Source organism: Aphelocoma coerulescens, chromosome 5 (genome assembly GCF_041296385.1).
Source record: "Aphelocoma coerulescens isolate FSJ_1873_10779 chromosome 5, UR_Acoe_1.0, whole genome shotgun sequence".
NCBI lineage: Eukaryota > Metazoa > Chordata > Aves > Passeriformes > Corvidae > Aphelocoma > Aphelocoma coerulescens.
Genome location: NC_091019.1, coordinates 65,544,018 through 65,555,161, shown reverse-complemented (window position 1 = coordinate 65,555,161; position 11,144 = coordinate 65,544,018). Strand labels below are relative to the sequence as shown.

Here is an 11,144-nt window from a genome sequence, read left to right as displayed (position 1 = left end):
TTTTAATCGGGGTTCTGCCCTTCCTGGTGTCCTACAGCAGACCTGCAGTCTCCAGCCAGCCGCTGCTGCCTCCGGGCGAGCCAAGCGGCGGCTGCAGCCAGCGAGGTTTGGACGTGCGGCTGCAGCCAGGGCGGCCTCCAGGCGGATAAATCCTCGCTCCCCGGTGTTCCCGGGGCTGCCGTGTCACCGTCCTCGCCAGAGATGGCAGCACGTCCCCAGCCAGGGCCGGGCTCCCAGCTGGCCGAGCACGAAGAGCGAGGAGGCCACGGATGTTCTCCACCCCAGGCTGGTCCCTTGGACACCCCATTTTTCAGTGCTTCAACACGCACAATTTGGGGCTTCAGGGGTTATGCCAAAGTGTAGGTCTCCTTCTTCTTCCTGAGTCTTGGAAAGATGAAAATAAAAGGAAAAGAAGGTGTAAATTAAATAAGAATTGAAATAAAAAAATCCCGGCAGTGTGCGGGTTGGTTGTAAACGTTGCTAAATAGGAATCGAAAAAAGCCCAGGGGGCTCCGGGAGCTCCAGCTGAGCAGGGGAGAGCGGCTGAGGAGCCCTCCCTGATCACATCCTCCCCCAGGCTCCTCGCTCAGTCATTCCCCTCGGGACCCCTCCGTGCCAGATCTCTCCTGTGCCAGCCGCTCCCGAAGGGCCGGACCTGATGCTTAATGGAGGCAATAAAGAGACACTGCTCAGCTCCAGGCTGGAGCTCCAGGCCAGCGATGCTCTTTTGGGGGCTGTTTTATGTCCCTGTCACCCTCCAGCAGTGCCAGCTGCCCTGTCCCACGCTGTCAGTGCTGCCACTGCATCACTCTCCCTGCCTCCCGCTCCTTTCCTGGACATCAATCACACCCAGGGTGGGTTTTTTTTTTTCCAATTCATGAAATCCAGGCACAACTTTACTCAAGCTCATTTCCCTCATTTTGTGTTTCGTTCTTGCAAAGAGCCCGTTTTATTTTTTTACTGCCTGCCTGCATTTTTCAGCTATTCTGGAAGCTGGGAGGCACGTGCCTGGGCAGGCAGCAGTGCCAGGGCTGCCAGGAGCCTCGGCCAGCCCAGGAGTGGCTTCATTTATTTTTTAACCCATACACCCAGGTGCTGGTACAGGACAAGCCAAAGCACCAAAACCTGGACCTGCCATGCCAGCACACAGCCCCGCTTTTCCAGGAGAGGGAAGGAGGCTGCTGGAAGCACTGGAACACGAGATAAAGGATGGGAAGGCTTTGGAAGAAAAGTGTTGTCTGGATTTGTTAAACACAAGTCAGGATGGGGGTTTGGTTGAAAAGGGATGAAATTGTCTCACCATAAACAGGAGGGATGGAGTCCTCCATGCCCCTGGTGCCAGAGCCAGGGATGGAGCAGGATCCCAACACCCTCCCCAACCACAGGCAGCAAACTCCAGAGGCTGAGTCCTCTCCATGAAATTCACGGAGCTTTCCTACAAGCCCAGAGTGTTTTCTCCAACTGGGCCAAGCCTGGAAATCTTCTTTTAGGGAAGACAATGCCAACAAACCTTGGGAGGATGTATGAGGGGCTGGAGTGTGACCAGGGAAGGGAACGGAGCTGGGGAAGGGGCTGGAGCCCCAGGAGCGGCTGAGGGAGCTGGGAAAGGGGCTCAGGCTGGAGCAAAGGAGGCTCAGGGGGGACCTTGTGGCTCTGCACAAGTCCCTGACAGGAGGGGGCAGCCGGGGGGGTGTCGGGCTCTGCTCCCAGGGAACAGGGACAGGAGGAGAGGGAACGGCCTCAGGCTGGGCCAGGGGAGGTTTAGATTGGGTATCAGGGAAAAATTTCTCCATTGGCACAGCTGCCCAGGGCAGTGGTGGAGTCCCCATCCGTGGAGGGATTTAAAAGCCGTGTGGATGTGGCACTTGGGGACATGGGGCAGTGGTGGCCTTGGCAGCGCTGGGGGAATGGGTGGACTTGATGTCTTAGAGGACTTTTCCAACCTAAACAATTCTAGGGTTTGATACGGCCCTCGCTAGAGGCGAGACACACGAGCTAAACATGGAAGCAAAGGGAAGAAAACAAACACTTCCCAAGGCAGGACAGATTGTACCAAGCAGCCTGTTCCTGGTTTTGAGCTCAGAAGGGGGAATGAAAAAAACAAAAGCCCAGCAATTTTCCTATTATTGCAGAAAAATCCCATCAGAGACAACTGTCAGTGGAGAAGCCTGAAGCCCCAGAAGGGTATTTAAGGCTCCATTAGCTGCCAGGAAAATGAGCTCCAGAAGAAGCCAAAACCCCTTCCTGAGCTGTGACACGGAACGCCAGAAAGGAGGGGGAGGCTGGGAAAAGCCTTGGAGCAACCACCCTACGGGGTGCCTGCTGCTCGGAAGAGGTCTTGGATGGGCAGACTGCAGCTGCCTGGATGGATCAGGACAGGATTCAGCCTCAGCTGAATTTGTGGATGCCACAAAGGAGGGCTGGACGTGCCAGGGTGGCACCCAACCCTGTGGAATCAAACAGGGTGGCTCCCACCATCGGATGTGTCCATGTGCTTTGGTGCTCTGCTGGATCAGGACTGGAAGCAGGGTTCAAAGAGCTCCTGGGATGTGTTTTCCTGGCCCACCTGTGTTGAGGTGGGATGGTTAAAACGCCGTCCCCACCTTCTCACCCATTGCTTTGACTGTGGGAACAGAGCTGGAGCTGTGGCTTTGCCACCTCACCCTCAGCTCATCCTCCCCGCCTCGCTGAAGAGACCTTTGAGCTGTGTGAGAGAAGAAAGCAAAGCCAGGACTAGGAGAGGCCCCTCAGAAATGGAGGTGCTGTCACCAACCGCAGCTTGCCCGGCCCTCGAGCCTGCCGTGCCCCATATTTCCTTTGCGAAGTTCCTGTTACAAAAGCACGGTTTTAAAAATAACAGCCAAAGTCACTCGTGTGTCTGCAACCTGCTGTGCCCCTGCTGGAGCCACCTGCAGTGTTTCACTGTGGTTTGGGGGACCAGGTGTACGGGGTTAATTAAAAATTGAATTGTTACAGTTGTTGGAACAGCCCCAGGGCCACAGGAAGGAAAAGATTTTCTGTCCTCGAGAGGTTCTGGAAGTGACCTGTGAAGCAGCAACTGCTTAAATAAAGGCAGCTTGAGTGAGGGCTGGTGTGCTGAAGGATGGAGAAAGCATCCAAGGCCACTGGGCTTGAGCATGTGGATTTCCCATCCCTGGATGTGTTCCAGGTTGGATGAGCCTTGGAGCACCCTGGGATAGTGGAAAGTGTCCCTGCCCGTGGCAGAGGCTGGAATGGATGGGCTTTAAGGTCATGGCCAGACAGGCTGCACCCCTTTGGGGACCTCCGATGCCATGTAGGAGAGGGGGACGATGGGGACATGGCATGGTGCAGCCATGGGGCAGGGAGTTCTCCATGGGTTCCGGGCACCCTCTGGGGCCATGGGAATTCCCCTGGGCTCAGCTGGGACTCCGGGCTCAGAGGGCTTTGGAGCCAGCACCGGGGCTCGGTGTGCCTTGGGACTCTCAGGTCACACTGGAGCTTGCTCTGTGCCTCGGGGCTCCCAGAACACCGCCGGGAATCTCTGACCATGTGAGGGGCTGCTGGACCGGCACTGGGATTCCCGGATTAGCACTGGGACAGACTGGGGGCTCAGCACTCCCGGAGCCACACCGGGACTGTCCGATCTATACTGGGATTGGCCATGAAAGCGATCCCGGGCCGGCACCGAGACTCCTGGAGCGGCACCAGGACTCCTGGAGCAGCGCCGGGATCGGCTGTGAGAGGAGGTCCCGGTCTGGCAGCGGGCTGATCGTGTGCGGGGCTCCTGGTCCGACACAGGGACTGGCCGTGCCTGGGGGCTCTCAAAGCCGCACCGGGCTCCTGGAACGGTACCGGGACTCTCGGACCGGCACCTGGGCTGGCCATGCGAGGGACTCCCGAAGCCGCACCGGGGCTCCTGGACCGACAACGGGGCCGACCGCAGAAGCCGCTCCCGGTCGGGCAGCGGGGCTGGGCGTGCCGGAGCCGGGGCTGGCTCAGACCGGGGACTGTCCCAGACATCCCGGGGCCGCCCCGGCACTCCCGGCCCGGCCTCGAGACTCTCGGACCGCACCGGGACTGGCCGTGTCCGGGGCTCCCAGACCGGCACCGAGACTGGCCGCGTCCGGGGCTCCCAGACCGGCACCGGGACTGGCCGTGTCCGGGGCTCCCAGACCGGCACCGGGACTGGCCGCGTCCGGGGCTCCCAGACCGGCACCGAGACTCTCGCTCAGGCCGGGGTCGGTCCGTGCGCGTCCCCCGCCTCCGCTCCGACCATCCCCGGGTGCGCGGGGCCGGGGGGGCCCGGGGCGGTGCCGGGGGCCCGGGGCGGTGCCGGGGGCGGCGGGCGGGGCGGTGCCGTCGGGGCGGGCGGTGCCGGTGCCGGTGCCGGGGGCGGCAGCGCAGTCGGGCGTGCGGCGGCGGCGGCGCGGGATGAACGGGACGGGCCGGGCGTGCGGGTCCGGCGGGGCAGCGCTGCCGGCCGGAGCTCGGCCGCTGATCAGCGCCCTCATGTTCTCGGCCGGGCTCCTGGGCAACCTCCTGGCGCTGGGGCTGCTCCTGCGCGGCCGCCGCGGGCCCCGGCAGCGCCCGCTCGCGCTGTTCCACGTCCTGGTGCTGGCCCTGGTGGTCACCGACCTGCTGGGCACCTGCTCCGTCAGCCCCTTGGTGCTGGCCTCCTACCACCACAACCGCACCCTCACCACCCTGGCCCGCGGAGGGCACATCTGCCTCTACTTCGGCTTCGCCATGAGCTTCTTCGGCCTCGCCACCATGCTCATCCTCTTCACCATGGCGCTGGAGCGCTGCCTGGCCCTGGGGCGGCCGTACTTCTACGAGCGCTTCCTGAGCCCCCGCACGGGTCTGGTGGCCCTGCCGGCCATCTACACCTTCTCGGCCGCCTTCTGCTCGCTGCCGCTGGTGGGCTTCGGCCGCTACGTCCAGTACTGCCCGGGCACCTGGTGCTTCATCCAGATGCACCTGGATTCCCACCAGAGCAATGGGGAGGTGGCGGGGCTGAACGTCACCTTCTCGCTGCTCTACGCCACCCTGCTCCTCTTCCTCATCCTCGCCGTGCTGCTCTGCAACCTGAGCGTCATCGTGAACCTGGCCCGCATGCACCGCCGCGGGCAGAGGACCCGCCGGGTGACCACCCTGGAGCAGCCCCGCGCGGCCACCGGCTGCGGCCGGCGCATGTTCTCCATGGCCGAGGAGATCGACCACCTCCTGCTGCTCTCCATCATGACCATCACCTTCGTCATCTGCTCCCTGCCCTTCACGGTGAGTGCGCCTGTCTGTGGGGTGAGCCAGGGTGAGGTCCCTCTCCCCGGCACCCACATTTCTCTCCCGGCCTTAATAAGGCTCCCCCCAACTCTGCTGGCCAAACCTTGAGGGTTGAGGTCAAAGCTTTGCTCTTCCCAAAGCTTGGGAGGTCCCAGCTCAGCCATGAGCTTGGCAATTCGCACATCACCTGGGGAGTGGGGGGGATCACTCCCTGTATCCCCAGTGCCAGGAGGAGGATGGGGTGTCAGGATCACGGGGTGGTAGGAGGATGGAGTGGTAGGAGGATGGAGTGGCTGGAGCAGAGGTGCTCTCCCACCCCACAGAGGCTCCGAGGCCAGGCAGTGTGGCTTAGGCAGGGATGAGGTTGGAGTCCCCTCGACCACATGGCAGCACTGCAAATCCTGGGATCCAGGAACTCATGGTGCGGGTGTGAGGGATGGCACAGCAACCAATGGCACTTCTGGAGATGGGATGAAGGAGCTGCTCTGGGCTGGAGGCAGTGGATATCTGTGCTGGGCGGGATGAGTTATCCCAGATTTCTGCGGATGGAGCTGGAGACAGAGGTTTCTGCTCGTCTGCAACAGCACCGAGGCGCGGGCACAGAGATGGGAGATTTCTGGGAACAGAGATCTGGCACAGCAGCCACAGCACGTGTCTTCCCAAGGGATATGCCCACATCCCGTGCCCCATCCATGCATGAGACTTCCAGCAGAAATCCAGGATCAAAACAGCCAGGTGAGGAAGCGGAGAGAGCAAATCCCCTGACTCTGTCTGGGCTCTCCCCTCCCAAGGGCCACTTTTCATCCGTCCAGGTGCTTTTACACCAGGAGCATCGTGGGCTCCGGAGCACCTCCGGCCACTGCCCGTGTGTGTGACCCCCCCCAGTGCAGGAGGTCAGTTTGGTCCCATTAGAAGTGACCCCATCAAGGCTGGGAGCACAGCCAGTGGTAATTTCATACTCTTGGTGTTAAATAGACTCTGCCTTCCCTTCGTGCTCCCTTGCTTTTCCTAAGGGAAAAGGAAATAACACAGGCTAAGCCGAGCCGGGCTGGCAGGGTTTTGGGACAAAGGAGTAATGTCCAGATGCTCGTGAGCATCCCAGGAGCCTCAACGGCCTGAGAGACACTGTAGCTCCTGACAATGAACCCACACATGATGGGCAGCTCTTCCCGTGTCCCAAAAAAGGCCAGGTTTGGCTGCTGTGGTCATTACGAAGTGGAACCCCTCGGAGGGGACACGTGGGCAGGGCCCTGGGAGTGTGCTTGGGGCAGAGGGGCTGGGAAAGCGGCACTGGCCGGGATCCCATGGGCCCTGTGGTGGCAGATACAGCCTTATCCAGAGCCAGCTTCCCTTTTCCCATCGCCCGGCTCCCATGTGGGGCTGTGCTTTGGCAGCGGCTCAAACCCAGCTGCCTCCTTGGGGTGACACTTTCTCTCCTGTCCCCGGCTGCCCACAGCCGCCACCGCTCCTCCCGGGAGCAGTGCAGGCACACGAACTCATCGGGCCACACATTCCTTCCCAAAACACCCCAGAGCTTGGCAAGGCTGCGCGCGGCCACCCCGTGCCCTGGGCTGCGCCACGCTGGGGCGGTACCCAGCGGATCCCGGGGATGCTCCTGCTGCCCATCCCCATCCAAGCATCCCCCCAGCCCGGAGCGAGGGGGTGGCGGGTGACCCGAATGAGTAAGGAGCGCTGAGTCACCCTTCCAGGAAGCCCCGCGGGCTGTGATGAGTCGGCACTTCGCAGGAAGGACCGGCCAGGTCCTGCACCCCTCATCCTCTCCGTCTCCCACGGTTATTGCTGCCCTGTGGTCTCAAGGTGAGAGCCACCACTTCCTCCAGCAGCCACGGGTTTAGTTGTGGCTCTAAATGAAGCAGAGCACGGGGCTGGCTGTCATTTAAAGGTCATTTAAATCCGTGGAGTCGACAAATTTGCTGTGACAGCCTAAATCGCCCCAAAAGAGCTTCCTGGGGGCCGGGTCTTGGGAATTATTGCTCCCTGTGATTTCTTCCTGGTTGAGGGAGGGGATTGTGAGACCCCACTGCAGTGCTGTGTCCAGCTGTGGGGTCCTTCCAGCACAGGAAGGATGTGGAGCTGTTGAAGCGAGTCCAGAGGAGGCACCAAGTTGATTAAAAGGATGGAGCAGCTCTGCTGTGAGGAAAGGCTGGGAGAGTTGGGATTGTTCAGCCTGGAGAGGAGAAAGCTTTGGGGTGACCCAATTGTGGCCTTCCAGTACCTGAAAGGAACTAGAGGAAAGATGGAGAGAGACTCTACAAGGGCCTGGAGTGACAGGACAAGGGGGAATGGATCCAAACTGACAGAGAGGAGGTTTAGATGGGATTTTGGGAAAAATCTCTTTCCTGTGAGGGTGGGGAGGCCCTGGCACAGGGTGCCCAGAGAAGCTGCAGCTGGACATGTCCAAGGCCAAGCTGGACAGGGCTTGGTGCAAGCTGGGACAGCGGAATGGCAGCGGGGTGGAACGAGATGATCCTTAAGCTCCTTTCCAAGCCAGCCCGCTCCCTGATTTTGCAGATCCGTGCCTACGTGAACAAGTTCAGCGGGGACGAGGCCGACCACGAGTGGGACCTGCTGGCCCTGCGCTTCCTGTCCATCAATTCCATCGTGGATCCCTGGGTCTTCGCCATCCTGCGGCCGCCGTTGCTGCGCCTGCTGCGCTCGGTGCTCTGCTGCCAAGTGACCGCCACGGCCCCGCACGGCCGGACCGCGGCCCCCGCCGTGGCAAAGCTGGCGGCACGGCTGGACCTCTGCGGGCAGCTCCAGGAGAATCCTGCCTCCTGACAGGGGCTGGGGAAGCTCTGCCTTAGGGCCCATAAAGAGACGTGGCTGCTGCAGCCTGGGCCGGGTGGGGGTGGCTCAGGTGCCACCTGGGAAGCCCCTGGAAAGCCGCTGTGGCCTCTCGCAGGGACAAAAGTGCAGCGGGACAAGGTTGGAAGGGCTGATGAGTGCCTGGGTGCTGCTGTCACCCTCAGGGTTGATCCCACCTGGAGAATGGCTCAGCCCTGCTGGGAAGGGGCGGTGGGGAAGCATGAGGGGTTTGCTATCACCCCACAGCTGGGAGGATGTTGGGAAGCAGAGATTCCTGCTGGTGGGCTTCCCAGCCAGGTCTCCGTGGTTGTTTGGGATGCAGGCAGGGCTACGGCTCCTGGAGGTGGGGCTGGGTGGCTGCAAACACCCGACAGTGTCCCCAGATCCATAAGGATTGGGAAGGAGAGGAAGGGAGCAGTTTATCCTCAAATATTCCCCCCTTTTTTAGGCTGGTTGCCTGAAGAAATGCACTTTTTCAGGGGCAGGTCTGTGTGCTCGTGTCTGTCTGTCTGTCTGTCCCACACCCCTGAGATTTTAGGCACTGGTGGGTCTCTGAGGGGCACCAAGGTACTAAAAAAGCCAAATTTTGGCACTTCCCTGGTGCTGTGATGGAGTAGAGCAGCCCCTCCTCAGCACCCGTTTGGAAATTCCCTTTGTCCCGTGATTTTTGCAAGAGCCAGCGAAGGGAATAAAGAGCCTGACCAGGGAATGGTCACAGCCATGAGCTTTACCCACACCTGGGGGAGGTGCTGCTGGTGGGGTTTGGGTTTGTCCTTGACTGGGACAAATGTTTATTTAAAATACTCCCCCCCCCAAAAAAAAATCAATAAAAGCAAAAAATCCAAGGGCAAAACCATCCAGCTCATCAATCCTGCCCCGTTGGGCAGCATCCTTCAACACCACTCCTTTGTTTTCTGGGATTCTTTGGGACTCCAGGCTGGTTCCTGCTGGGATGAGGAGTGTCTGACTCCGCATCCCAAGGCCACCACTGCCATTAGGAATTTTCTGGTGGCTCCCATCTGAGCAGCATCCAACGCACCCAGCGGCGTTTGTGCAATTCCAAGTGAGGAGTCTCATTTGGGAGCTGCAGCTCTGCTCAGGGAGCCCGAAGGTGCTGAGATTTGGGGCTTTTCCGTGGTCTGTGAGTGGAGGTGATGTAAAAAGAAAGAGTTGTTATTTAAATAATAAATGTCTCTCAAAGGAGCCTGCTGAATCATGCGTGGGTTTGTGCTTGTGATGCACCTCGGGGTAGATCTGGAGGAAATGTGTCGGATGTGGGGTGAAGCCACGAGAATGTAGGGAGAGGGCAGCAGGGGAGGCTTGCAGGGGGGAGTGGGTGCCTCCAATTCCCTAAAAAGTGGCAATAAACTCTGTTTTACAGATGTAGAATGGCATGTTTTTATCCGAGCTACAGAAATGCCCTTTCCTCTGAGCTCCTCCCCGAAACCTGCCTATCCCACGGCCAGCAAAAGGCAGGCAAAGCTCCCACCTGTTATCAAAACACAGCCCCCAAAATACCCACCCTAAAAAAAGGCAGAATTGAGGTCACTCCTGTCAGGCAGCCAACATCCACAGGAAGTTTCCTGGCCTCCCAAATGCGTGTGGGCAGATGTCAGGCAGGGGCTGCTGCTGTTGCTCAAGCGGGTTTTTGGCAGCACCCTGTGGCTGGGGGGCTTTGGAAGGGGTGTGGAATTTTTGGGATAGGGTTTCTGGGATGTCATTAATCGTGGTGCCAACCTTGAGAACCCAAATTTGGCACCATCCCACCCAGCACTTGGGAGGGCACAGTCATCCCTTCCCAAATTATTCCCTCATCCATGCACAAAGCAGGAGGAAAGGCACGTTCTGGGCTCAGGGTTTGGTGCTCCCATCGTGTTCCAGGGTGTGCTCAGCTGGAAAAGGAGCCAAAAACTTTGGGAAGAGCCGTGGGTCCGTGAGCTTTATTTATCTGGATGGTCATGACCTGGTTGCTCACGCTGGGATTTCAGGACCAGTTGCCTAATTCTCCTCTGAGCCAGAGGGAATGGCTGCCTGGGGTGCAAAACATGGAAAGAAAATTTTTAAAAAATGGGAAAAATGTTGTAAATGGCAAAGAGGTCACATCCTGCAGGGACCAGCATGCCAAGGAATGTGGCAGGGTGGGAAGAGAAGCCAGCAGGATCCGTGGCAGCAACCTGAAGGCAGGATTCTCCCAGAATCCAAGGATTCACTCCTGCCAGCCCCCAGCTCCTCTGCTGACCACTAATTGCCAGCTGCTTGTTTTTTTGGGAGGTTTATGGCTCCTCATCAGGAAATGCAGGGCTGGGAGAGAACCTCCCAGCATCCATCCCCTGGGATCCGCTTTTTGCTGCAGCAGAGTCACTCTCCCAACAATCAGGGCAGCAATCCTGGCAAGTGGGCTCAGGGAAATGATCTGGATCACATTTAATGCCAAAATAAAAGAGAAATTGGTGCATGCAAGGAGAGGAACCCCTGAAACCTGATGGATCCAATGCGGGCTACACCCTGAGCTGGTGGCCAGGGATTACCCCCAAGCTCTGGAATCAAAAAAACTCCTTTCCCTGCTTCCAAAGGAAAAAAAGGATCTTCACCAGAGCTCTGTGAGGACAAGGAGGACCATGACTCTCTGCATCCTGAGCCGTGAGCCTGCACAAAGAGCTGCTTTCATTAACATCATGCAGGAGCCTTTGCAAAAGGCAAATTAATTTTCCTCTCGTCAGCTCCCTCGACGTCTGCTCGGCTCAAATGCAAGATGACAAAGTTTCATTTCATTGTCTGTGCTGGTCCTTAATGACTTCTTTAATCGCACAGCGGAAAGCTGCTGGTGCAGGGAAGCTCCAGGCAGGTCTTTACGTCTGCAATTCCATCTGGGAATCCGCTGCCGAAGAGGAGAGAGGGAGAAGCCATTCCCTGGAGACAACAGAGGGCATCAGCTGCCCCTCGGCCTTCTTAAAAATGGTGAGACTTTCCACAGTGGCTGGAGGGAGCGGGAAATTGTGGGATCCAAAGGATTGGGATCTTCTCCAAAATCTGTCATAGAATCATGGAATGGTTTG

General features: G+C 58.9%; 1 protein-coding gene across 2 annotated transcripts; it reads left to right on the top strand.

The window, feature by feature from the left end:
* Positions 1 to 4,400: 4,400 nt before the first annotated feature.
* LOC138110935 (prostaglandin E2 receptor EP2 subtype-like) lies at positions 4,401 to 9,385 on the top strand. Of its 2 annotated transcripts, none has more exons than XM_069016084.1 (2): positions 4,401 to 5,259; positions 7,795 to 9,385. In XM_069016084.1, exons 1-2 carry the CDS (start codon positions 4,414 to 4,416, stop codon positions 8,059 to 8,061), a joined length of 1,113 nt encoding a protein of 370 aa, XP_068872185.1. In that variant the 5' UTR covers positions 4,401 to 4,413; the 3' UTR covers positions 8,062 to 9,385. The 2 variants fall into 2 exon arrangements, with proteins under 2 accessions (XP_068872185.1, XP_068872186.1); XM_069016085.1 differs by lacking the exon at positions 7,795 to 9,385 and adding an exon at positions 5,586 to 5,963.
* Positions 9,386 to 11,144: the final 1,759 nt, after the last annotated feature.